The 27,942-nt window shown below is 38.6% G+C and overlaps 2 protein-coding genes across 3 annotated transcripts; both read right to left on the bottom strand.

Annotated features, from left to right (window-relative positions):
- Positions 1 to 6,017: 6,017 nt before the first annotated feature.
- Positions 6,018 to 12,875, bottom strand: suv39h1b (SUV39H1 histone lysine methyltransferase b). Of its 2 annotated transcripts, XM_008412941.2 has the most exons (6): positions 12,736 to 12,874; positions 11,874 to 12,022; positions 10,296 to 10,955; positions 8,780 to 8,926; positions 7,170 to 7,299; positions 6,018 to 7,071 (listed from the first exon to the last, which is right to left on the bottom strand). In XM_008412941.2, the coding sequence occupies exons 1-6, from the start codon at positions 12,779 to 12,781 to the stop codon at positions 6,938 to 6,940; spliced, it is 1,266 nt and encodes a 421-aa protein (XP_008411163.1). In that variant the 5' UTR covers positions 12,782 to 12,874; the 3' UTR covers positions 6,018 to 6,937. The 2 variants fall into 2 exon arrangements, 1 of the variants encoding a protein (XP_008411163.1); XR_001776776.2 differs by lacking the exon at positions 6,018 to 7,071 and having other exon boundaries at positions 7,192 to 7,299; positions 8,150 to 8,926; positions 12,736 to 12,875.
- A 2,669-nt stretch (positions 12,876 to 15,544) lies between these two features.
- On the bottom strand, positions 15,545 to 27,783 carry LOC103466972 (protein-serine O-palmitoleoyltransferase porcupine-like). Its single transcript, XM_008412942.3, has 13 exons — positions 27,521 to 27,783; positions 26,037 to 26,173; positions 25,505 to 25,697; positions 23,683 to 23,726; positions 23,113 to 23,294; positions 22,887 to 23,017; positions 19,934 to 20,059; positions 19,711 to 19,811; positions 19,337 to 19,413; positions 18,466 to 18,529; positions 17,695 to 17,780; positions 16,775 to 16,885; positions 15,545 to 16,120 (listed from the first exon to the last, which is right to left on the bottom strand). The coding sequence occupies exons 2-13, from the start codon at positions 26,170 to 26,172 to the stop codon at positions 16,019 to 16,021; spliced, it is 1,353 nt and encodes a 450-aa protein (XP_008411164.1). The 5' UTR covers position 26,173; positions 27,521 to 27,783; the 3' UTR covers positions 15,545 to 16,018.
- Positions 27,784 to 27,942: the final 159 nt, after the last annotated feature.

The raw sequence follows: 27,942 nt of genomic DNA on the forward strand, positions 1-27,942 counted from the left end.
GGAGCGCAGTCATCCCACTTCTGTCCTAATGAAGCTTACAGCAACTTCTTTTGCTTTCGAGGTGCTCACGTCGAGGTTATTGTCTAAACACCGTTGGGTCATATGTTGGACTTCCTGCCTGTACGGGATTTCATCGTCAATATCATCATTTGTGTAAATTCTTACATTTTTGTCAGCAGATCTTGTATGGTGTTTGTGTTGTGGACGAAGACGCTGTTCTGGGTGTGCTGGGTAAACAACGGTTGGGCTGAGCATGAAACTCGAGAGTCGTTATTCTACAGGACTTTTTTGGAGATGTAAGAAAGATGATCAGTCTGAGAGTCAAACATTTTTGTGATTGTTTATTGAAACGTTTTGATGCTAAAGGGGGGTTCTAATCTAGAAAAGAGTTTTGATGTTTGTACATGGTGGTTCGAGTTGAGCCGTGGCCACTTGAATTCTAGTGCTGATCGATCTGTATGTAGATCTGCTGCTTCAGTAAGCAACCTGCTGGCTGCTCAGGCATCCAGCAAGTTGTTTGTGATGTAGGAACATATGATCCTCTCCAAACACTCTAATCACAGGGATAAGGACAGTTAGACGACGGCAGCTATTTAGGCAGGTGATGTTCCAGAAACGTTGTAGCTTACAGTCGTGGTTGCTGCTTTGGTGATGTTGACTGTTGATTTACCTCATTGGAGAATAAAGTTGAACACAACCTGAAGATGAATCCCTCTGGCTCCCAGTATTCCTCATGAACTGACAAGGTTTAGCAAAGGATGTGCCATGCTACCCTCATGGTTTAGTTTTCAGGTGTTTTATTATCAGTGGGGGTTGCATGAATGATCCCTTTGTCAAGCCTCTCTTTCTGTAAAATAATTCACTGTCAATATATGGTCTAAAAATAATTTATATAGTTGGAAATTAAGATACAAGTAAAAAAAAAAAAAAACAGTCTCACTTTGTATCTTGCAGTAATAAGTTTCCATAAATATAAGACACGTTTGGCAAGAGAAACTGTTTTTCTTCTACATGTAAAAATGCAATTGTTAACATGTACTAGTATTAAAATATACATTTAAGACCAAAGTTATTAGTCTTAAATGTAATGGCAGGTCATGTCGTCTTTAATCTCACCACCAGGTAAAATTCCGTTGAGGAAGCAAAAGACTATGGAGGGAAAATACTGCCAAAGATAAATCACCAAAGATAAATCATCAAATATCAGAGGAAATAAGCAAAAAGCTGATCAGCAATTATCAAGAGTTTGATTGTTGCAATGTCACAGAGGGTATTTCCATCGGTTGTGTGTCATTTTTAACACGTCATTTTATATTAAAGAGTAAATTAAAACATCAACTTTTGTTTTCACAATAAATCCTTCACTTTCATTGTTGTCCTATCTTTTAGAGATGCCTCATTACGTGTTTCAAGTCTTATCATAAACAAATGTTGAGGAATGAAGACGATTTTAAATCCAGACATGCCCAAGATGTAAATATCTTCAGTCTCGTCTCTAAAGCAGTATCTTGTGTGTTTGTCATTGTGAGAACCATGTTACAAATAGAAGTACACAAGTAGATGTAACATGCTAATACATTTGATATTTAACAAGCATAAAAATGTTAAACGTTCAGATTAAAAACCCAGCTTTTAGTAACCGAACTACCTAAATGTTCCACTGCAACTTTATCGACTTGTTACAATTACTTTTTATGACGTGTCGCTACAGAGAGATGTATGGTACTCTGTCAGCAACTAGCTAAATGGTTTAGAACGTTAAGCACACTGCAATATAAAACTAATGCTTTTAAAAGATTTTGAACATTGCTATATTTAAAGGGGCTAATATATTCATGTCAAGAACACCATTGTTCAGTTATTGTTCATACTTGTTCACCTAAAACCTCCTTCAAAGTCTACAGTGATGTCAAATTTCAGATGTACCTGAAGCTGTGCTAACCAAACACATTGTTCATGTTGATTAGCAACAGGCCTGGTATCCTCTCCAACCCTCGAGTAAATATCTGAGAAGTGAATATCAACATCAAATTGTAGCCAGTCATGAAACTTACCTAAATCTTAAACCTACAAACAAATTAATTGTGAACAAAGATCTCTCATCCCTCTCTAATTCTAAAGCTAAAGCCATTTGTTGATTTGAAAGACAAAAAAAGACTACATTTGATATCTCAAATTATCAAAATAATAAATACTTGAGGGATGTGCAACCCCAGTTTACAGATTAGAAGATAGACAAGCCATTAGTTGTTTAAAATAATTACATTTGTCTGTAGATTTTCAAAAGTTCCAGAAAAAAAAAAGCTTGAAAACAAGGCTTGTTACATCCCATGCAATTTGACTTTAGAACTAATTTTTACTGAAACAACACGTTGTTATTTTATGTAGCCAATAAAATCAAACGTTGACACAGAAGAGAAGATGTTTTTAGACATTTTACAGTTAAACTTTAGGCTTTTGACATGTTTAATCATGTGGTGTCATTGTCTAAATTAAAACAATAGGGTACAACTTAACAATTAGTAAGATTCACCTAACTGGATGCTTCCAGTGTGTGTGTAAAGGGTGTAGCATCCCAGCTAAGAGAGTTTATAACGGAGTACCGCAGAGACTGATCCTGGGGCCACTGTTGTTCAGGTTACATGCCAAAGACCTCACCTTCATGTGGACTGGTGACCTGGTGACCCCACCTCTCAACCGTTGCCCACTGGAGATATACCAGCACGCCTGATGGATGGATGGATGGATGGATGGATGGATGGATGGATGGATGGATGGATGGATGGATGGATGGATGGATGGATGGATGGATGGATGGATGGATGGATGGATGGATGGATGGATGGATGGATGGATGGATGGATGGATGGATGGATGGATGGATGGAGTAAGTTATAAGAAAAATTATAAACTAAGTATGAAACATTTAAAAAGTGCAATGCCACATACTAAATATCATAATTAGCTAACAAAAAGGAAAGATTTATCTATTTTTCCTCTTCTTGTTGGTGCTAAACATTATTTTCCTCCTCACTGTTTGGGAGGTTAAAAGCTAAACGAAACATGCGTTTTGCATTTTCTGTTACGAATGTACTTTTTTACACCGTGTCTTAGTTGGAAACTGCATTTCTTCAGCCAGAGCAGGTTGTTTTTTTCTTTTTTTTGTAAACTCAGTTATCAGTGCAAAATGTCACACCGCTTTTTTGAAGAGGAAACATTAACAGCAGTAAGCGCTGGGGAAGCCCATTTACATACTTTGACATTCTAACAGGTGTCAGTAGCAATTTGAGGTTATTTTTTCTGTAGGCAAAGGTCATCTCACCTAAGAATGCCACTGAGACAAAACTGAAGCTTATTTCAAAGTTTGGGTTTTTTCTTTGAAAACCTTTGCTAATAAATGGGTTTAAGAACTTTAGTGGTTGTCTCAACTTCTTGTCTTCTGTAGAAAACCTAAAAACGGGACTTTGATGAAAATGTTTAAGTTAAAAACATTTTGTCAGAGAGCAACAGGAAGAACAAACCATTTATTTCTAAACAGTGCAGCAGTGCAGTGCAATTTATAAACTTCATGTTACATCTGCATGGAGGCTCTCTCTGTTTGCTGCGACTTAACCTAGTTTTAATTAAGCTCTGTATGACAAAGACACTTTGATACTGTGTGGCTGTTGTTATAACTTGTTCGTCATTGTTTTTATCTTCAACATGTTTTTGCAGTCTAAGCAAATGAAGATGAAAGAGGAAGCCAGAGAGATCAGGTGTTAGGAAACCTAAAGACTTTCCTGTCTCAGAAGAAGCTCTGACTCCACCAGATCAACAATCAGCTCTAAGGATGATTAAGCCACACTTATGTTAATACCAGCATCAATTGATTTTATATTGCTGGCTGTTTTTCTACTTCTGCCATATACACATGCAGACAGAGGAGGCACCCTGAAATGTTTTTTTCATCCCAGGCACACTAGTTCTATTTGTCAACCCCAGAAAGTCAGCAGGACCTGGTGGTGTTCCTGTGTGTGCTGAGCAGCTGACCGGGGTCTTTACGAAGATCTTTAATTGTTTCTAGTCAAAGGCCAGAGTCCCATCCTGCCTGAAATCCTCCACCGTCGTTCCCGTTTTTTTTTTAAATCATCACCTGCCTGAATAACCCACCAGTGGCTCTCACCCCATTGGTAATGAAATGTTTTGAGAGGCTGGTTCAGAGTCCTTTCTTGGCGTCCATTCCTCACACCTTTGATACAGCGGTTTGCTTATTGAGCTGTTGCCACTGTCCTGCTTGCTGTCTTGTCCCACCTTGAGCACAGGGAGAGCTACCCACACATCCTCTTCATTGATTTCAGCTCGGCGTCCAGTACTACCCTCCTGACAGACTGGTGTGCAAACTGGCAGATCTGGGAATCTCCTCTTCTACCTGTTGCTGGATTAAGGACTTCCTGATGGATCGCAGACAAAGAGACAGGATGGGCCCCAGACTTCAACATCAGTACTGGCTCTCCTCAGGGCTGTGTGCTGAGCCCTCTGCTCTTCACGCTGTACACACGATTGTGTTTCAGTCCATTAAAGTACCATTCTTGTTAAATTTGGAGACAGCACAACCGTAGTGGGTCTCATCTTAGGGGGGAATGAGTCTGTCTACAGGAATGAGGTGGAGAAACTAACAAAATGGTGCACAGACAACAATTTACCCCTCAACACAGCAAAGACCAAGGAGATCATAGTGGATTTTATCAGTAAAGGAGAAATTCAACCACCATGCTTCTCCAGAGACCGGGTGGAGAGGGCGTCAAACTTCAGTTTCCTGGGAGATCATAACCTGACCTGGGACGTAAACACAGCAGAACTGGCAAAGAAAGCCCAGCAGAGACTCTATTTTCAGAGAAACTATATTTCTCAAAAACTGCTGGTTTCCTTCTATCGATGCTCTATTAGAAGCATAATCTGCTGTTGTCTCTGTGGTTCTCCAGCTGCACAGCAGCACAGAGGAAAACTCTCCAGAGACTCATACAATCTGCCCAGAGGACCATCAGCTGTTCTCTGCCATTTCTTGAAAATCTCCAGATCCCACTGCCTCAGGAAACCAGGAACGTTTTAAAACTCTCCTCTCACCCTGATCACGATTTTCTCCAGCTGCTGCCATCTGGCTGCAGATACAGGAGCATTGAAGCAACGACAACCAGGCTGAAGAGCAGTTTATACCCACTAGCCATGCGGGCATTAAATGCCACCTAGTTCTATGTATCACCCAGTTTCATTATAATCCAATTAATTTTTTTTACATGGTTTCTATAATGACAATAAAGATTTTGTCATTATGGAATATTGATTCTTCTGATTCCACATACTTGGCGAGTCCACAATGTCCTAAAATTGTAAATCATACTTTTTTCTGAACTGTTCCACGTACAAGTACTTTCTGTTTAACTGCTCTATTGTTTGTTTTTTGCAGGTTTTCCTTCATTGTTCCTCACTGCTCTTAGGAAGGAGAAATGTCAATTTGTCTAAAGTAATACTGTGACATTAGATTAAAACAATATTCCATCCTTGGCGAAATATTTTTCATATTTCCTCCAAAGTGTACCTTTTTTTTTTTTTTAATTGTGCTATTTTTTGTATACATATTGTCTGTAAACTTTCAATATATTCACATTTTGTACACTTCTGTATTGGCAATACAATCTTAAAATGTGAATATATTTAATACACAATATTATTTTTCACCTGGAAGGTGTGTTGAAGAGGCCCTTATGAAATTCAATATTTGTAGCATGTTTGCAGCATTGTAGTCAAGCAAATAAAGTACCTTATTACTGAAGGTACTTTATACTTCAGTAATAAAGCACCTGACGTATAATGGGGCTCATCACAGTACTAGGATTACAAAAGTATGTTCATGAATTTCTAATTATTCAAAATACAATTTAAATGTAACTATTTCACAATTAACCCCATTAATTGTTTCAGCCCTAATTAATATAATTTAACATGAGAAAATTACTTTTAGACAAATTTGATACAGAAACAGTCTTTCTTAAATATGTTCTTTTTTTTAAATCCAAGCACACAGTCCCATCTTTACTACAAATATGTACAAAAGATAGAAAAATATTGGCATGAGGACAGCATTTTCCACATCATTCTGAAAGCCAGTATGTCTTGAAAGACATCACTGTACTTGCTACACAGCACTGGCAACATGGACACCAACAACATAATAAAAATACACAATATGCATGACACGGTAAAGTTATGGGATCCGATAATGCATTAAAAACTAACAACATTCGGGACATGAACTGGCGTTCAAACATTCGTAGACTCAAGTTTTACAAGACTATAATCAAACATAATGCAGCTGACAAAATAGATGGACAGTTTTTCATCATTAGTCTAGAAAACAAATACTGTCCTCAATCAAAACTCACAGGACCATCAAACCTGTGAGAGCACTATAAAAACCAAAAACATTTCAGTTATGCCTTAAATTTAATGTCAAGCTAAAGTCCAAACACATTTCAAGCACAAATATAAGAGCTTCCAACGACTTGTGAATTTACACTTCAGCAAATCTGTTGCTAAATGCCAAAATCAAAACAGCTGCAGCCTAACAGATGGAATGGAATTCATCTTTGTTTCATTTGGTCTCTGTCACTGCTCTCAGAAGAACATTTATAAATGCTGTTAAGGCTGACAGTCTGTAAAACTGTTTTAAAGCAGGGTTTAAAATACTCAGTTGTACGGGCAGATTAAAGTAGAATCAAAATTTAACAGCGGAAGCTGCAGTTTATGGTGGAAAACTACTACACTGTACGTATTAAAACTTTGCCATGCGAAAATATCAGAAGTCAACAGTGGTCTATAAAAAAATATTAAAAATAAAAAAACAACTTTAACTCCAGCTGTCATTTCTTTGTTTTAAGGCAACATCTTTTGCAGTCCTCTGTCAAAACAGATACTTTCGACAGGATTCTGATCCACAGCGACACTCCACTCGAATCCTTTTCTTTGGTGAGGTAGGGAGTCCTGCTAGACTGAAACTGGAGTCCATTTTGGTACTTTCTGTGTCCACTGGATCAACTAGAAACAAAGAAAGCAAGGTTCACGGAGAAAGTCGTAGGGTTTTTTTCCACCAGACTCCAATAATCTAAGAGAATATACAAGAGAGTGATACTTACTTTGCATCTTGTAGTCGAACGTCAGCTCTTCTCCAGCACGAATCGCCCGTGTTGAAAATAAAGCGATTCTGGGAAGCCTCTCGTCAATGTTGTCAATGAACACATTGAAGACCTGCAGGTTTGGGTTACACTACAAAAAGAAAAGATTTTCAGGCTCAAATATCACAAGAATAAAAAGAAATGTCCTTACGTATTTTTAAGAAAACCGTACCGCAGCACCTTTAAAAAAAAAAAATTAAAAAAAAACTGTATATTTTTATGTAAATGGCTATTAAAGTTGAACTGCAACTTGTCCTCAACACTGAGCAGCTAAAACTATGAAACAACCATTAAGAGGGTTTAAGACTAATGAAAATGAAAATCTCAAAAACTAATACAGCCATAAACAGAAAAGCAGAATTAAGTGTGATATATTGAACATCAGCTCCACAGATTTAATGAGTTGATTTGTCATTAAATCTGCTACGTATAATCCTTACGAGCACAAAGAGCACATGTGAAGTAACATAGATGCTTACAATGACGAAAGAAAATCAATTTGTCCACTTTTACACAAGTTAGGGCTTTTTATCGATCGTACTATTTTTACTTTATTTTATGAAAATTGCTGAATTTACGCGTTGCCTGAAGAAGACTGGGTTGAGGCAGAGCTGTGACAGTACGTCCCACAGTGAATAGTGAACGGTGGCAACAAGAGAAAAACACATTGCAGAAAGAACAGACCACAGAAAAAGATTTGTTGATGGAACTAAAACGAGCTTCTGTGTGAAGAGAGGAGGATGCTTTTTGTCTATAGACAAATAATCAGCAATCGAGTGAGTGTGCATTTTATTTGTGTACATGGCCCGGCTGCAGCTGCAGTGTAGAGGTTTGGACAGAACTGATTGTGGACTTCAGGAGGCGTAAACCAGACATTCAGCCCATCATTATAAATGCAGACCCTCGCATTGGAGATACATTTCTGGTTCCTGGGCACCTACATCAGTGAAGACCTGATCTGGGATGCCCACTCCACTTCAACAACCCGAGTCCTGAGCTCTTGCGGTCATGTTGCCGTTCTGTGGGCTCGGCGTTGAGTCGTGGCATCTCACTGTGGTTCTCCAGCTGCACAGAGGAAGCAGCTCCAGAGGGCCATAAACACTGACCTCTCTGGTCATGATCTCTGGGCGGAGAGTCCACAGCATCACCAGAGATCCCTCACCCCCCCCCCCGACCACCACCTCTTCTTGCCCTCAGGAGGGTGTTGGAGGGCAATAAAGACAAAAACAAACAGGCTAAATAACAGTTTCTACCTCAGAGCCTGAACACCACAAATTCATCCAAATCCTGAGCAATCATAATTTTCCCAATCACGAACATCCCAATTGTTTCTACTATAGTTTTATATTATATTATATTGTCAATATATTTATGTTCTTTGCTGCACTGCCTTCAAGAGTTAATATTTTTAAGCTTTGTTGTTTGTACAATGACAAGAGGAAGTCTAATTTTGATCGCAATTACTAATTTGTTAATTATGCCCTTTGCACTCACTTATAGTTTTCATCTGGCAGACAGAAGTACTAAAACATGTTCGGACTGTGTAGTGAACTCACTCTGCAGACACTTACGCTGTGATTGACGAAGTGGGAAATGTTTCCCAAGTGAGCTGCATCCACAGTGTAAACATCTTCCACATAGTCCAGGTCAAACAGGTACGTAGAGCCCTGGCAGTCGTAGAAATGGCCCCTCTTCTCTGCTTCGTCTGTCGTAATGATCTGAGGAAACGATGGGACATGTAACCACGCATAAATGCCTCAACATTCACATATGTGGAAACTGCATCTGAAATGTACACGTTCCAAACTGCACGAGAACAACACAGTGGGCAAATCCCCAAAATGCACGTGCCTGAATCACCGGCTGCTCAACATGAGCGCATGGATCAGCTTGCCTGCGCTTTCGACTTTCTTACCGTGTGGGATAATGCGTTCAAGGCTGGTGAAAAGCTCACATATCCGAGTATTTCCAGGTTTAATCTAATTTGAATGTGTACAGTGACAACAAATGTTAATTCTAATTCAGAGGTGGAGCAGATCAACAGAACTACTTGGGAGTTCCACCACATCTCGACTGAAGAAGAGCGTTTATTTGGTCTCATATTAGGCACTCGCAAATATGAACACATTTCCACATTTTTGGCTTTCCTTCCCTGGCTTCCATGGAACTAAATTAGTCTAAAAAAAAGATTCACAAAGCGTGCAGCAATCTATTTGTATGCATACAATAACATCTACAAGTATACAACAAGATTTGTAAGTACATATGGAGCTAAAACCATCTTAGCTCCATATTCCACTTTCTTACCACATGGGATTTGCAAATGAGATGATGCGTTCAAGGCTGGTGAAACGGTGAATCCTTCTAATAATGGTCAAGACAATATTATACAATCTGCCTTCGACATGTAATAAAACCGCCTTATGTAATTATAGTGTAATTTTTGTGCGATAATCAACCATTGCGATCATTTAGGTCATTACATTATCACTTTTTAAAAAGAGCAATCTCTACATGTTTAATAATTGTTGCATTATGTAATCATGTTATTGCATAATGTGGCACAAAATACGTTCAAGGATTTATTTATTTTTTTACATTTTGCTTTGATCACATGATGCAGTATTATTCTGAAGTCAGATTTTGTTACATTATTGGCTACATAATGCTGCCTTACAGAGCAGGAAGAAAAAAGCCATTCCACAAACAGTTACAATGTGCCGGCCGCCAGGCTGAGCCTCGCTTGTTTTTATTCTGAATAGAACACCTAAAACATGCAGGGCATTGTGCCGTAATGACCAGGGTTGGGAAACACTGACCTTACATAAATAAGCTTTCCATATTGCACAGAACACTGCAGGTCTCTTCACCGCAACATGAACAGGAAACTAAACACCAACCTAGTTTTGTTGAGCTACATCTGTTGACAAAACAGCTCTTTTTAGAATAGCTTAATGTCATCACATCAAGAATATAATTATTAGCTAAGCTGTACTTAGTGAGCAACACACAGGCCACAAGTTTACCTAAGAAAAAGTTAAACCCGAGTTTACTCAAAGAATACAACAACATTTGAGCAGGTCTCACCTCTCCGACATACTCCATGACAAACGTGTTCTTCTTGATGTGCTGCAGCGTGCGGACGCCCCAGCCGCGGCCGTTCTCCGTCTTAAAGATGCACAGGTCGAACTGGATGCCTTTCTGCACCACTCTGTTGGCGCAGTCGGGACCACAGCTGCATCTGGAGTTGCACTCGTAGATGGGCTGTCCCGGCCGGATCCGTACTTGACCCCTGTCGTTGTAGGCCATCCGATGGAGCGAGGCCCCCGGGCAGCAGCCATTCACCGGCTCGTTCACGCAGTCCGTGCATTCGCAGCCGACGGCCATTTCGTTGATCACAATGCCTGGACCGACTTTGTAGTTGTTAATGTAGGTGAAGTGTTTCGGAGGGCCGTCTAGGTCCACTTCGTTTATGACAAAAATGCGGCCCGGGTGATTGCGAGTCTTGTTTAAATGGATTTCCCACTGATGCAGACTCTGACGGAGTTTGGCTTTCTGAATCAGGATCGAGACAGTTTCTTTATCCAACCTCTTGGGGAGGCCACGCCACTTTTGGCGCTTCAGGATTTGATCCAGGTCCAGGTGGAAGAGTTTCATGAGTTTTGGACATTTGAGGTTCTTTTTGGGTTCCCACGTATTGACAGATTCAGAGAAGCCTTTCCACTTAACAAAGTAGAACTCTTCTCCCTGAAACACACAAAAACTTTAGATAGTCCTCCCAAAGACTGATCTGCACATCCGTTACCAAGTTAAAGAGAGATGACTCAATTACATTTTTCAGTATATTTATGTGCTGCCAATTCACAACAAATGTCTTGAGGTGCTTTACATAAAGAAATCAGTTTTTGGTTTTTTTTAAAGTTAATCAATTAGGGGTGTCTACAGCGTCCAGATTCAGCCACTGAATCTGTGCTGTGTAAGGTGTAGGGCCTTACACTTTTCCTACACTGGTGTAAGATGTAGGCCCCTTTTACTCTCCAAGGTCGACAAGAAATAGACATATTTGACCAGTTCAAACTTTGTAAAAGGTCTAAAATAATATAAAAGGAGTTGTTTTATCCAATTAGAATTTGTTTCCATCATTCTAAAGGATATTTAAAAAGCAGTCCTCTAATGAAAACAGATTTTACAAATTGAAATCAAGAGTAGTTTTTTAGGCTACTTGCACGCAAACATAGACATTGTGGAATGTCAGCACTACTTTTTCCAAGTTTAGATTACTTATATTGAATTGTTTACTGTTCTAACAACTTGTTTTTTGATACTGCTGCTTTACAGCATAGCTAAGCTCAGTCAAAGCATACCGTCATAATGACTGACAGTATGCTTTTCTACACTGGTTTCAAAACAAAAGGTGTAGACAAGATACGACACTTTAGCAATAAGTCTGGTGAAACTTGAGACAATATTTGTAGTTTCATGTGTTGGTTTTCTGGGAAATAAAAACAGAATGTATATGCAAGTAAAACCTGACTAAACTAAATCTTCTGTAAATCAATTAATGAAAAAAAATAAAGAAAATGCATCTTATTTCTTGACATTAAAAAAAAAGCTGAAAAATGTACAGAACTAGTTATATTTATTGCTAAAATAATAATACCATACCTCCCTGGTCCTCTTGTAATCACAGAGAAACTCCACTTCATAGTCATTGACATTGGCTCTGTTGACATTAAGCTCTTGACAGTACAGCCTCTCCCCACGGCAAAGCGCCTCTAGCTCATCCGAAGTTATCTTGCAAGGTACGCAGCAATCTGCAAAAATCAAAAAGATGGACCTAAATGCAGACGGCAACGCAAAATGCAAGGTTTTAGTGTAATTCAAAAGCGCAAATTAGAACAATAACAGAACCCTTGGGACAGAATTTAATGATGTTTTTGAACATGTGTCCGTATAAACCAAGAGAAATGTTGGCATTTTGGAGAGAGAAAAAAAAAACACGCAGCTCATTATTTAGAAAAGGATTGGGAGAAATATTTGTTTTTACTGTTCTGGCTGAACTAACAGACTCATTTTCAAAAACGGATCACAATGCGACTTCTCGTAAGTCTAAATGTGACCCCGGGTACGTCTAAGTAAAGATCCGCAGACATTTAATCGTTTTCAAGGCGCTGCTTCCCGCGTGAAGCTCTCCTTCATCTCAGGCGGTTCTGTCCCTCTTCCTTTCACAACAATATTCCACACCAACATCCCACACATGTGGCAACATGCTTCTCTAAACACAAACTTTAACTCGTATTAAAATTTGACAACCGAATTCATGAAGAAGTGCAAGTAATTTGAATAGTCCAGCAGTCGCGATAAGGAAGAAACTCTGCACAACAAAAACAACGTTGACAGTAAAGTTCTGACACAAAGACGACCCGTGGATTAGCAGAATAACAAGAATTCTCACATTACAACTTCCTAACTAACAAATATAAGGATACCCCGAAAACACAGTTAATCAACACTCATGACACAGTACCTTTCAAAATTTGCGCCATGTTTTCCGCATAACCGCCAAAATACATTAAAACGCCAGTGGCTAAGACCGCCCTCCACCACGGATCTTAGCAGTTGCTGATTGGACGAGCTGCATCTCTTAGCCAAATCATTGGTGCAAAAGCAGAGGGACAGGAAAGACGCTCTGCTATTGGCTCGTTCGAGATAAACGAAGGAAAAGGTAGGTTGAGAGCAAACCAGCGGAGGTTTATTGGTCGTACCGAAGCGACCTCGTAGCTCAACAGAGGAAGACAAATCAGTCAGTAGTTTTCTAAAGCTTTACCTCTTGGCCGTTGGATGGCAGTACGAAACAATCACAAACTTCTACTTTTTCACCAGTAGCCAGAACACACATTACAAAATTGAGATGTTTAACTTTATTATTATTGACATAATGTAAGACTACCTTTATATCTAGCAATCTGAGCATGTGTAAAACTGATTTACACATTACAAGGATAACAAATATTAAAGGGGCAATAAAAAAAAGCAGACCTGGAGTGTTGCTCTGCCTGAGTATGAAAGCCCCAAATCATCATCATATATATAAATAACCCTACCCTACATAAAGTAAACAATATTGTTGCTAACATCATTAATCAATACTTCAGAAGTAGTTTTGTAATGTTGAGTTTTGGAAGTGTCCCGTTGTTGGAGTTCATTCATTTTCCCCTCATATGATCAGTGAAACTCAATCAGTTTTCTTGAAAGGAAAATCTAGTCATTATAATATTTGACATGGTTTAGTAGATTACAATAACTTGTTATGTATGATTTTGTGTCCTTGCTCTCTTTTATCCACACACGCTGCTGCCCCCCAGTCTCACATAGTGTTGGATAAACTGATAACAGGTCAGTTCCCTTTAGAGGGGTGCAGACTGAGGCAGAAAGCAGAAAATGTGCTCCATTACTTCCTTCACTCTGCGTCATCTGTACAATGTGCTGGGTGGAGCGCATCGCTGGACAGTGACCGATTCCTTGTACTACCTGTATCTGTTTCAAAATGAGTTTGTATCTTACACCGCATCATTGGGCTTTAAATCTTTTTAAACATAACTAATAATCTACTTATTTCTTAATGAATGAGTGAATAGAACTTCTGTCTGGTCTCACCTGGAATAAAATCTTTGGCTTATGCTGAACAAAACACAACAATCTTGACTGTTGAAAATGGGTTTATACTTTTCTTAGATTTGTCCCATTACTTTTTCAGGATATGGTTAGACAAGACATATAATCTGATATTACTGATAATTTGAAACAACTTGAGATATAAATTGATTCTGATACAAACTTGAGTTTGATAATAGCGAATGTGGTGACAACATTCTGACTATATTAGGTGAAGACTATTAACTTTAAATACAACTCAGCTACATGCCACATGCAAAAATTTTCGGACGATACTGCCATTGTGGCGTGTATAAAGGAGGGTGGAGAGGGGGAGTACAGGAGTCTGGTGAAGGACTTTGGAGCACGGTACCACAGGAATAAACTCCAACTGAAGAATCTCTAAAACAAAAGAGATGGTTCTTGATTTTCATAGGGTGCCCTTCTTGCCTCAGCCTACCACCATTGATGGCGTTGAGGTAGAGGTGGTCAGCACATACAACTGGACAATAAGTTGAACTGGTTTTCCAATGTAGACAATGTGTACAAGAAAGCACAGAGTAGAATGTACTTCTTGAGGAGACTGGCCTCCTTCAGTGTGTGCTCTAAGCTCCTGTACATGTTTTACAAGCCCATTGTGTCTAACTGTTATATTCTATGCAGTTGTTTGTTGGGTGGGCAGTGCAAAGAAGAGGGACATACAGAGATTGAACCGCCTCATCCGCAGAGCTGGCTCTGTGGTCGGTGTGAGCCTGGAGTCTGTGGAGACAGTGGTGGAACAGAGGACACTGTCTAAACTCAGTTTAGTCCTGGAGAACACAAGCCGTCCCCTGCATACTGTTTTCTTCAACCAGAGGAGCTCCCACAGTGACAGGTTTCTCTCACTGCCTGTGGGACAGTGAGGAGTGGGACAACTCATGGAAACTCAAGTTTCCATGAGTTGCCCGTGGGACAACTCAAAGGAGTTGTCCCACGGGCAGGGAGATGGAGTAATTAGCATTTTTAATGTATTTAAGTTCCGTTACTAGACTACTTTTAATGCGTGTATGTTGTGTACAATTTTTTTTTATGCTGTGTGGATGTGAATTAATGTGTGAGCAACAGACAAATCTTAATTTCCCTATGGGATTAATAAAGTTTTACCTTACCTTAACATAAATGCCATTTCTTCAAATATGACCCACTGGAAGAATGTGCTACTCTTATGCAATATATTGTAACAAAAATAAATCTCTGGTCAATTTCTTACTTTTTTTTTAGTTAATTCTAAGTGTTTGTGAAGAATTGGTACATTTTGTACTGTAATTTGTTAAGAGAATTTTGGGGGTGAAATGCAACATCTCAGAGTTTCTATCTCAGAATGATGAGATGATTAAAAAACAAAAAAAAGTATCAGTGGCAGAAATGGGCTTCCAGGCTCTACATATTCTCAAATTATTACTCAAGACCTTCCTGTTTAACCTCATCTATCCACCACAGCCTCCTTTTCAATTGTCACCTACTGTTATATCTGTATGTTTATGTATATATATGTGTGTGTGTTATTTTTCTCTTGTAAAGCATCTTTAAATGTCCTAAAAAGCGCTCTAAAAATCGTATGCATGTATTATTATTATTATTATTATTATTACTAAATGGTTCTATATAAATAAAGTTAACTAAAGAGCAAAGAAGAACGTGAACACTTTCACAGGACACTTTTATTGTTTACATCGTCACAAAGACTCTGAACATTTACAGAAATTCTCATGGACTAAAAATTGTAACAAAAAAAAAAAGTAACCATAATATGCAAAATATAATAAAAGAAACATGCAAACAGTTAGTGAACAGGACCAGTTTAAGAAAATAAACTGTGACAACATGAAGGATTTGCAAGGTTAGGTCATTAATATTTACAGTAGTTTTAAAAACTTTACATATTTGTATGTTAAGTTTTTGTGGTCAGTACCCTTTAGGCACTCATGAATCCACAGTGCCTTTGTGTCACGAGTTTAGATGTGAACTACACAATTCATGTTCATTACAGAACCTCGTTGTTATAGTTTATTTCAGTCACGTGGATGGACGTTGATACAAAAATATCAAAATTGAAGATATTTTGTGTAAAATAGTTTTAATGATGATGATTTTTTTTTGTATCTACTACAACAAGATCACTGAATTAAACGATAGAAAATCCAGCAAGCAAAAACGACCCAGTGGCTCGCCCAGTTCAGCTCGGACCACCTCTGAATGGTATGGATTGCTGCGTAACCCTTAAACAGAAACAACAAATATTACGGTTTAATTCGCATCTCAACCTTCTTCTCCAAAGTGTAGAAAACTATTGTGCTTTCATTCTGTGTACAACTACGTCTGAAAAAGAGTAAAGACACTTGATTGACCTGGTGTTCAGTGTAGATCTCACATAAGTACGAGTTTTCATAAAAACAGGCTGGGGTGAAATGTGCCAGCATATTAAGAATTAGAAAGTTAGGACAGGCGTGTTACTATTTGGTCTTTTGTTAAAACAGCATGTACTAATTAAATTCTCTTCCAAAACATGGGTGGAGGTCAGTCCTGGCTGAGATGTCTGCTTTAAGTTTCCATGTTCTACCATTTCATTAAATACAGAAAACAAAAACATTTTTTTTGTTTAAAAATCACGGTTCCACTCTCCTAATTTCTAAATACAATCCTTACATAAAAGTTCTTCATTTATTAAAGCAACTTAAAAGCTTGTCTTTAGACTAAAAAGTTAATACGGAGGTTATCTGTCTAGACTGGGAAATGAAACGTGATTTTGAGGGGAAAATCCACTGTGCCTGGAGATGAACTTGTATAGCAATACAAAGAAATGGAAACAAAATAATGAGACTGTTCTTTATCACATCATCAAGATCCCATGCGAATCTACCAGAATTGTTTACCTCTTCTACTTCCTGTTCATCAGATCCAGGATCAAACATGGAGCCCAAGTAGGTGAGATGGAAGACGACCAGCAAACTGAACACTAGATTCAGCAACAGCACCCAAGCATTCTAAAGAGCAGAGCAGAAACTGGAAATAAGAATCATTGTTCAAAATTCAGCAGTAAAAATCCAAACAGCTACAACCAAAGTGTGCCAGTGTACTGAATCTGTGTTCAGCACCAGCATCTGGGAACTTTTCATGAGCTGGTAAAATGCAACGTAAATATTGCCAACTGTAAACTAAGTCTAAGTGCTACAAACAATATAGTATATACTTCTGCGTGCGTTGGATCCAGAAATAAAACACATTTTATACTTTTTTTCCTTTTCCTCACATCAAATGTCTCTTGTTTTACATTAGTTAGAAATACTAAAATTATGCTAAATTCCAGAAAACTTATATATATATATATATATATATATTTATTTATTTTCTTTTGTAACTTCATTTACATACATTTGGTCAGTTTTAGGAATAACCAACAGGGGCTAGTCAGTCAAGTTCGTAAGTAACTCGCATACGCCTTTTCAGATCTGCCTACAAATTCTCAGGGCTTTGTGATGTTCACACTTAAAGTGTCACTGACACAATTTACAAAGATTAACTATTGTGCTTTCATTCTGTGTACACAAAAGCTTTTGATAATAAGTGTTTCTCACACTATGGATAAAGAGTGTTGCTGATTCTGTCAAACCGCCAGCACCGTAATTTGATCATCTCTTTTAAGGTAAACTGGTGCATCAGTATAATGCACCAATATTATATTCTTACTGTTTTGGTTAGTTAGTTCAAATGCATAGATAGCACTGCATGTTTAGAAATGTTGCTGCTTTCTTTAGTTAATTTAACAGCAATAATAATAACAGTAGGAGTGCACCTTCTTGTGTCGATGGCTGCAGTCAGACGCACAGGGCCTGGACAGAATGCAGGCACTAAGGATGTATGCAAGCTTCTTTCTCAGAACTGACAACAAGCACAAAAAAAAGGTCATTATTAATTCATCAATTAGCTGAAATGATATGGCATTTTATTTATGCAAAAGAAAAGTGCTGGACATTAGGAACATGAGGTAAAGGGACATCTAGGAAAAATGTACTTAGATACTTAATACTAATTTGAGTATAGAAGGGTGTTGAATGTTGAAGTAGCAGAGAAGTAGAGGTAGTGAGTGGTGATGAAAGTTTAATAAAAAATGCTTAACAAAAACGTGCAAAAATCACAGGGAATGCAGGGAACCAGAGCAGAACAAAAAAAACCCCTCAGGATTCAGGAAACAAAAAGCCAGCAAGGTGAACAGGAAAGTAAAGGGATTAAACAAGAGTAACCAACATGGAGGAATGAGAGAGCAATGAATAAATACTGGGAGTGTGAATACTGGAACAAATGATTAACTGACTAACAGGTCGTAGATGTGAGGGGAGAGAGCAGATGGCACTAAAAGAGAAACAAGGCTGATCTAATCAAAATATGAGACTAAGGAACACAGAAATAATAAACAAACCCCAAAACAACTCAAGAACCAGGACCCTGACAGTGCCTTTGCGTCATGAGAACAAGTATTTCTTCCTGTATGCGGAAGTTAATTTTAGATGAAGACGATTAGTGTATCCTGCATTTATGAGACTGCCATAAAGTTTTGATTACGTACCATGTTCAACATATGTGATGAATCCCAGTGTGAGCAGAACAGCTCCCAGGTGAAAACTCAGGCCCTGAAGAAAACAACAACACATAAACAGCTTCAACTAGTCAGCAACTGCCCTGAAGAAGCAAATAGACTGAAGTTATATTATGCTTCTATATTTTTATCATTCTTATATATGTTTTTTTTCAATTGACAACAAAATAGGCCTAGCAAGCAGTCAAAATAACTAAATAAGAAAGGAAGTGAAATGAAAGATGCAGAGCAATATTTACTTCCTTCTTGTAACTAAATTTAGTCTTGCAATTAAAATAGTTTTTGTTTTCTTTTGACCACTGGAGATAGGCACCTGCCACTTCCAAAAACCCTTCAAGGAAAGGATGGATGGATTAAACTTTAACTAAAATACATGAAGCTGGAATAAAATTGACTAAACAGAAGCTGTTTGAATTTAAGTCTTCTGGTCTGCTGACATGCAAAATAAAAATGACAGTCGAAGAAACTTTCAGTTTTTAACCCTTTAATCCAAAAGGAATCTAACTGGAGTTAAAGATGATGTACTGTTTCAGAAATAATTTAATATTTCATATTCTAATTTATAGTGAAGCTCCTGCTTATGGAGAGGCCTTGTTACAGTCTCACGGACTTTTGCCCTTCCTGTAAAACTTTTACGTTTGCAACAAATTAAACTTATCAATCCCAGTAAAATTATCCAGCCCAGTAAGATGTCAAAAACCTCAAGTATAGGAATTATAGTACAGTGCACACATACACAAACACACGCACACAAACGTCCATAACTTTTTGTATGAAATTAGTTTCGTCCATCTCATACACCAGACACTTGTGAACAAAGAAAAATGCCTCTGTGACTGACATGCAGGAGGGCGCTGGCTGTGTATGTCACTAGGATTGCAGGGAAGGTTCCCAGTTTCACTGACGTCTTAAACACATCTGAGAAAGACAGAGAAAAGAACACGTTCAAACTAATTATTTAACATACACAGCTCTTTGTTTGCCTTCCAAGAGATGTGAATTCTAACTCTGAGCGATTCAGCAGTATCAGAACCATCTTCATCCTTGATCAAGATAGCTAATTAAAGATTAACTCACTTGATTAACTATCGAAATCAAGGTAGCTAAACCATGAAGCCAAACATATTCACCACTGTGTTGGTTTGGAAAGTGTTGGGTGTGTTTGACTCCAACAAGAATATCTAGTAATACTGAGTGAGGGAAGCCATGACCCACAGGTTTTTAACCACTGAGACATCGGGATGTTCCAGGATATCACCACCAGCACCATGGAGCGAGGCATTTCCACACTCAGGGGCTTCACTATCCTCATATTCCTGCGCAAAAAATACAAAGAGTGATTAGAAATAAATACATTTTACATTTACGGAGTTTATCTTTTCACAAACACTCCACTGCAAATTAGACAAGTCCAGTAGCTGAGCTTAGTGAAAGTTACCAGTGGATGTTGTCTTTTTCTTCCGTGAAACCTGCTCCTGCCAACATGCTGGTGCCTTCGCTGAGATGACCCACGAAGTAATTACTGAAGTGGAAGGACACTGCATTCTCGTAAGCACGCAGCCACCTGCACGGCACACATATATTCAGCTGGCCTTCTTCTTCCTCAACGTCAAGCACTTGACACTTTGAACTTAAAATAAATTCAATGAAGCACAGAAAATCTTACAATACTTTCATTTCAAACAATGTTTTTTTACAGAAGTATTACAGTTAAGAAAAACACTAAGGTCATCTATTCTAAAAAAAAATAAAAATCATTTGCCAAAAAATAATGCTAATGTAAACCCCAGCACCAATAATGTTTTTTTTTTAAACTTGCTTTTAATAGTCCAGTTTGTTTTTGTAGTTGTTGTGAAAAATGCAAAAAAAAAATCCAGGTGTAAATATTTGTGACATTACGGTAAAATGCCAAAGAGGAAGGAAAACACAGAAATCTGGAATAGAACAAGCAGAGAAATGACTTGATTCTGGGTAAAAGAAAGATTCTTTTAAATATTAGGGTAAGGCCTTGTCATGTTGTAGGTTCTGGTGGACGACCCAAATGCAGTCAGGCAGAGACGGCCAGGTGACGAAGCTTTTATACAAAAATGAAGAAAGAAAACGTACAAAAATCACAGGGAACCCAGCGAGACGGAGCAGAACAAAAAAAACACAAAGAATCCAGCAGGAAGGGCAGCAGGTTGAAAGAGGAAGTGACAGGATTTAATGGAAGAACCAAGTGACTGTGAGGAAGTTGTATAAATACTGGGGAGCAGAAACAAAACAAAAAAAAACTTTCCCAACCAGTGAGGGCGGAAGGGACCTCCGAAGGACAAAACTAGAGCTCTGTTAAGTTCATAACGGCCACAGTGAGCTGCCCGGAAATAAAGGAGCAGAGAGGCTGGAGGCCGGCGACGAAGGAGCAAGAACCTCGGAGGAACCCAAGAAGAGGACCTCACGGTTGACCTTTCGGCCAGTGGAACCAGGAGGTTTGAAGATCCAACAGCGCAGGAGCTTGGGACCCACAGAAACTTGGGGCGCGCAGGACTGCAGCATTTTAGGAGCTTGATGCCAGCAGAACCGTGGCATAGCCAATTCTCTGAAGGTTGGCATTGGAGGAGCTTGAAGCTTGCAGGCCACATCAGTTAACGGTCCTTAAAGTCCCGTTGAATCGAGGGGAACACAGTTCAGCTGACTTTAACACACATAGAGGCAAGGGAGCTGGGGAAGACGGCAAACATAGATAGAGGCGCTGGAGACCCATGTAGAGACACTGGAGTCGAGAGAGACCGATGGAGGGTCTCTGAAGATGAGGAAGTCCCACAGAGGAGCTTTGACTGTGGGGAAGAAGACCCACGACCCAACGCCTAACCACCTCAACTATCAAGGGATAGGGGAATGTGAAACTACCAAAATACAAAATGAAGATGTAACACAATGTGCATCCAGAACTCTAGTAAGCACAAAGAATTTGACCCTTAACGTACCCATAATTCACATGAATTGGCTGTGCCACCACTGTGCAGCCTCCGCAGTAAAAACACACCAGTCAAAAATGGATGATCAACAACATCACAAGCAAAACGTTAGCTTGGTGCTACAAGCTATACAGATCGAACTACACAAATTCCAAAATGAAAACAAACAAGACTTTCAACAATTAAAAGAAGAAATTAAAGAAGACATAAAAACTGAGTTGAAGGAATTAAAAAGTGAAATCTACCGGAATATATCCACTGACACTGAGAAAATCAACAAACTCAAAGATAGGCCAATGGAAGTCAAAGCACAGGTAGTCAAGACAGAGATACTGAGCTTAGCAATGAAGGATGCTCTGGTTAAAGTAATGGAAAGCCATAAGGAGACACAAAGGAGGTTAACATTTCTAGAAGCGAGATCTAGAAGGAACAACATGGTGTCTTTTATGACTGTGTATTTTTGTGTTTTTATGATGTAAAGCACTTTGAACTGCTGTGCTGCTGAAATTTGCCACACAAATAAGCTTGATTGATTGATTGCCGACTGGATTGGACAGTGACTTCAGGTGCCATTACTATGCATCGTCCATAAAACTATTCCATTCTGATGCAGGATGAAACGAATCTGTCACAAAAGATGTCCTTACTTCTTATCCAACTTCTATCAAATATGGCTTAAAATAAAGCTGAGAATATTTCCAATACTTTGATAAGTAAAATGTGTTTTCTCCCTTGATACCTTGATAGAAATCTATAAACACTTTGGTTCTGGTCAGTTCTATGAAAATGCAAGCGAGGACTAAATAAATTTTATTTTTAATATCGGATAGTTACTTGAATTTTACATACCAGTAATTGCAGCTGAAGGAGATGTGGTTTGTTAACTACTTTATAATATTTTTCCCTATTTGATGGTTGTTATATCGCGATGTTCAACAAATCAAAGAGGCGGTACAGTTTAACAAATTTTCAGAAATTACAGTGCCCCAGAGCAAAGGGAACATTATGCTGACAAACAGGTGAAGAACAACTAATAACCACATGTTATTGTCTTTGTCTCCGTGTGTCGGCTTTATTCCACACACACACACACACACACACACACACACACACACACACACACACACACACACACACACACACACACATACACAGCAGTTGTCATGGCAACCAACACTTTTTTTTTTGTTGTTAAAAATTTTTCACTAAATTGTGAAATGAGATTCCTTTGGACAATGATGTCTTGTCGTCATAGTGTCAAACTGAATGAAAATTAAATGCAATCGAATATGTCATGTTGAAGCCTTACCCCGTTCAATTGCATCTTGGAAGCAGAAAGAGACAGACACAGTGTTCCTTAAAAAATAGAGATTTTTAAGGCTATTGCTTTGGCGGGGGAAAAAACAACAGGATTTGTATAAATGCATTACTTACTTTTGTGTGACAGAGTTCCCATATATTGGCACGAAGAAAGGGAAAAGATACGGAGCGATGCAGGTCGACACCAGCAGACAAATCTGACTTTTTACAAGTCTGACGAGGGAACTGTACAGCCACAAGTAGCTCTGAGAAATGAACCATTCAGTCATCAACAAATATGACAATCAATAACAAAAACACAGATGTAATTATAAGAATAAAAAAAAAGAAAAAAACTCACCAGTTTTGGACCATTGAGTGCATTTTTGTAACTTGACAAGCTGATCCATGGGCCAAACACAACAGTGCCCACAAAGAAAACATAGCCAAGAAACTCAGCAGGGCATGGCAGGTTGTTGTCTTTTCTTCTGTCGAGCTCGAAGGCCAGCGAGATGACCTTCATGGCCACCACCATCTGAGAACCTGACACAAACACACTGCCATAATTACCCTCCTTTCGCACCAGAACGAACTGTTTTACAACCTGTGGTATTTCACAATTTAGCAAAAACTCTTTCAACTGCCTACTTATAATAAGACAATATTATAATAAAAGAAAGTCAGGTTCAAATTAGAATTGTATTTACAGGTTAATGACAAATATAATGTGAGAAATGTTTATTGTTTTACTTTGAGAATGGAAGGCCTCATTGCCATCACCGTAAACTTACATTTCTCACCCGTTCTCTGTGAGATTCAGTTCTGGACTGTGGCTCTGAGTTTCATCACTTACAGTCAGAAGAAACATGATAACATTGACCAATTACTCTGAACCCAAATTTCTCACGGATGTAAATCATTTTGTACTTACCTCGTATTTTATTCCAGGTTCCCATGTCGAAAAAATGCAACTCTCTGAAATAAATCAAGAAGACAATTCTTTCAAACTTTCAAAGTAATCTCTATCCTACATATTGCACTTTCAACTTCAGACAATTTATTTCTGCAAAGCTAATTAGCCTTTAGGAAAGGATGCTACCAGCTGAAAGCTTAATTTATAATATCTCATAAAAGAAAGCTGCAAAAAACGACAATTTTAATGGTGATTAACGTCTGGATGACCTAATAAATATTTTTTTAATATCTCAGAAACCAAAGCAGCACAAACGGAGCACTAACCACTCGGTCCATTTGCTGAAACCTTTCACATGGGTGGGCTGTCAGCTTCACTCAGCTACAGACAGGGAGCGCACAGAAAAACAGTGGCAAAAACCTGCCAAGGCAGCAATGATATCTGCGTTGTTTTTTTTTTGTTTTTTTTATGTGTTGAATTTCATTTTGATTGAAGCAGTTTGCTCTCCTATAAGCAGCAGCAGGTACGAGTAGCTCAAGCGCTTACTGCCCTAACCCCTGACACGAAGCACAAATCCAGTCATCACCGAATAAAAGTTGTTGACCTGATCTGGATGTCAGAGTAGAAACACTCCTCCAGCTCCAGGCTGCATAAGACTACGCTTGGTCAGGAAAAACTTACATGATAGTTAGAGAGAGAGAGAAATACAGTAGATAAACACAGATTTACTGAAGATGCATATAAATGCGGTTCATGGAGGATGAATAGAGAACATTTTCCAGACTTTTTTTCCTTAGGAATGTTCTCACAAATATGTGGACATGTTCAAGACATGTCCAAGTCCTTCTTTTAAATGTCTTTTCAAAACACATCTGTTCTCACTGGCTTCTAACACAGCTTGAGTTGCTGCCTCTCTGATTCTTCTATTCAGCTAGTTTTCTGTTGTTTAATATCTCTCAATGTTTTATTGTTATTGTTTTAGCCTGTGTTTTATGTTGTGATGTTTGGTGTAATTATGAAGCACTTTGGTCAACTGCTGTTGTTTTAAATGCGCAATGCAAATAAACACTGTAAAGGAATATCTGATTCGGGACACAGCAGCAAGCACCTTCAATCTCACGTCTACCCATTTATTTAAATGTTAAAGAGTCGGCAGATATGACCGGTTGCAGCTGGCTCCATCCTGTCCGTGTGGAGAGCTGAGCTGAGCAGACGCAGAGCTGAGCATGGAAGAGCTCCGCCTCACCAGGCGGGTACGACTTTGGATCAGCTGACCAGATTCTTCTTTATTTTAATGGCTGTTGGCAAACAACTGAAGGAAGGAGTGTAGACCAGGTAGCGCCTTGCAATGCACAGGTCAGACTCTCTTAAATGACATCATCATTTAATATTGCAACATTAATTTTTTTTTTTTTCCACCGGTGTCAACAAAATAAATTTTCATAATCTTGTTCTCAGTATGTGTAGTTGTGTGTTAATAACTTAGCAAGTTAGTTTAATACAATGTTCAACTGTAAAGTTGTTAAAAAAATAAAAAAAACTCCTGCATACTTGAAGGAAGTTGTCTTGTTCTTTCCACCTTCCTGTTTTTACCTACCTGCCTTATAAAGCAGGTAGTTATAAATAATAACTGAGACTGAACGTTTTGGCCGTTTTCTTGATAAGAGTGGAGCCCCAGTTTGGTCATTTTGATCTAGAATACTAGTTTTACTAATAATTGCTTAAAGTAATTGTTATAATTATTCATAGGTAAAATCTGAATCCTACTAAAGCACAAAGAGCTCAAGCAGTGTTTTAACAAAAAAAAAAATCTGTGTTGTTTTGTGCCCTGTTCCCTCACCCAATGAGAAGGTAGACGAGGATAACCACTGAGAGGAAGAGGCCTTTGTTGCTAGAGTGTCTGCAGAGCAGGAGACTGAGGTAACAGATGATGCTGAGCAGCAGCACCCACACCATGTGCAACTCCAGGAACAGGAACAAGCCATACATCCCGACCAACGTGGACGCGACGTGCTTCACCGCTGATGAGACTCCTGGGTGATGGAAACAGCAAAGCATTAAAAAAAGACTGCATTCTAAATAACTCATAGAGATTACAGACATTAGATTTGTTACATAATTTAAATACAAAGAATTGTAAAATGCTGCTCAAATTAAGGCAAGACGTATTGGTTGAGCATTTTTCCCTTCATATTTTTCACTCTCAACCGAAACAAGACGACAAATCAAGATGATAAATATGGAATGTCAAAGGATTCTTGTTTATGTGTTACACAAGGGGGGGGGGGGTAAGGAACAGGAGTGAAACGGCAAATTAAAAGTAAAATGTGTGTAATTATACAAATATTAACACAGGAAGCAGTTATACCAACCTAGCCTGAAGCAGACCCTGCAGATGAGACAGAGAAGAAGAAGCCGCCAGACCTGCTGCAGGCTCTGATGTAACGTAGTGAAGCCACAGCTCACCGCCAGCTCCTGCCACATCATTAGCCTGGTGCTTAAGTCCATCCTTTGCACAAACACACACACACACACACACACACACACACACACACACACACACGCGCGCGCACATACATATATTACCATTCCATCTTCACAAAGACTTTACATGGACTTTTCCAAACCCTAAACCTGACCTGAAATTGACCTGACCTAATTAAGGTCATCTTAATTAGGTCAAGTGGGTCAGAGATGGAGTTTCACCTCGTGAGAAAAGCGACTATTTTCTCACAGGGTGGGGTTTAGATGATGTCACCATATGACCACATAATGTCAAATTTATTTAGATTCACCAAAGTGCTGTACAGAAATGAATAAATACACTATTTCTAAAAAAAAAAAAAAAAAAAGACTACGTCACAGTTTTTACAACTGTCTAGTGAGATGGACATAAAGTACCAACCAAAAATTGTTTCGGGACTACCATGAAAATCCTTTTGTCCAAATAAAATTACCTGAGTTTTTATTTTCATTAAGATGAAGAAAGTTGGAGTCCAACCATGATATGACCTCTATAAAGAAGTCTTCAAAAGACTGGAAAGACTCACATTTATTATTCTTTATCTTTATGTGCCTGTAAACGTGTATGGAACTAAAACAGTGTCAATATTCACGAATGCACAGAAAGAGATTCACAGAAGATCTACCATAACTAATCGACACATGCTGGCCTACGGTTTGCAACCAGCTCCTCCTGCACTGACCATGAGAAAGTAATAACCTCCTCCCAGAGTCAGAATATCACTGAAAAAAGAACTGCATTTTTTTCTGTCACTTCAATACGCCTGCTATAACTGATGCATATAAAATAAGTCAATAGAGTTTCATTTATATCTTTGTGTGATGCGACAGCTCTTGGTGAGAGAAAAAGTAGTTCTTAGTCTGAGAAAGTTTGGGCACCCCTTTTCTAAGCTATTCCTTTAAAAAAAAAGACTTTATTTGATTTTTGTTGTTGTTATACACTTTATTCTATTTCTACTTAGTCTCTATTCCTATTCTGTTTCTTCACAGGTGTATTTTTAGATTTTCAGAATTTCTCCTAACTTATAAGAGTTTGAATTTCACGTAAAAACGATATCATCTTCAAAGAATTGCAAAGTTTTGGAGACAGTGAATTTTTGTAGGCCCCCCCGTGTTTAAAATGTCCGTTTTTATGTAGCGGTCTTGTACAACCTGTTAAACCTATTTTCCTATTACTATAATCCTCAATAATTTCCATGTATCTTGATTCTCCAATGTTTTATGCGTTCTGCTGCCCTTGTCAGATCAGTCTCGACTGTTTTTGTAATTCACTGATATTAACAATATAGTGGTCGTTATAAATAAAGTTTGGAGGTGAAAAAACAAGACTCACCTCTCTTTTCTAGAAGGGAAACTCCAAGGTTTCCCCCTAAAACACGGGATAACTCTCGACCACACGATTAAACCAGATGTTCCCAGTGGTCTCGATGAAACCTAACCAGTTAGATATTCGTCTACGTTCACACTTATCCAAGTTTTACATAAGCCTCCTTTTCGGAGCATCCCGAATGGCTGCGGCAGAACGAAGAGCTTATGTTTCGTGTGTTTATGGATCTGCACCAAATCATGGTGCGAATCTTCACCGGAAATAACGTGATTTTCCATCACAGGAAAGACGTCATCTATGTTTCGGGAGAAGAGACGTTGTCACGAAAATTCACCTATTTGATATGCGCCGGACAGCGCAGGAGAAAGTGAAGCGGTGTGCAAAGCCGCATTCTGTTAGCGCCAAAGTTTTCTGCATTACTGGTTTTG

This window comes from Poecilia reticulata, chromosome 7, assembly GCF_904066995.2.
Source record: "Poecilia reticulata chromosome 7, P_reticulata-male-v2, whole genome shotgun sequence".
In the NCBI taxonomy this organism is placed as follows: Eukaryota; Metazoa; Chordata; class Actinopteri; order Cyprinodontiformes; family Poeciliidae; genus Poecilia; species Poecilia reticulata.

What these genes read in the sequence shown, in the direction of transcription:
- LOC103466972 (XM_008412942.3), bottom strand. Translation starts at nt 26,172, where the DNA reads ATGGACTTAAGCACCAGGCTAATGATGTGGCAGGAGCTGGCGGTGAGC. An exon ending in GTCTCAGTGGTTAAAAACCT is followed by an intron (nt 19,414 to 19,710) that starts GTGGGTCATGGC and finishes TGTCTTTCTCAG; the next exon opens with ATGTGTTTAAGACGTCAGTG. An exon ending in ATGAACAGGAAGTAGAAGAG is followed by an intron (nt 16,121 to 16,774) that starts GTAAACAATTCT and finishes TTTCTGTTTAAG; the next exon opens with GGTTACGCAGCAATCCATAC.
- suv39h1b (XM_008412941.2), bottom strand. Translation starts at nt 12,781, where the DNA reads ATGTATTTTGGCGGTTATGCGGAAAACATGGCGCAAATTTTGAAAG. An exon ending in CATGGCGCAAATTTTGAAAG is followed by an intron (nt 12,023 to 12,735) that starts GTACTGTGTCAT and finishes TGATTTTTGCAG; the next exon opens with ATTGCTGCGTACCTTGCAAG. An exon ending in ATTACAAGAGGACCAGGGAG is followed by an intron (nt 10,956 to 11,873) that starts GTATGGTATTAT and finishes TGTGTGTTTCAG; the next exon opens with GGAGAAGAGTTCTACTTTGT.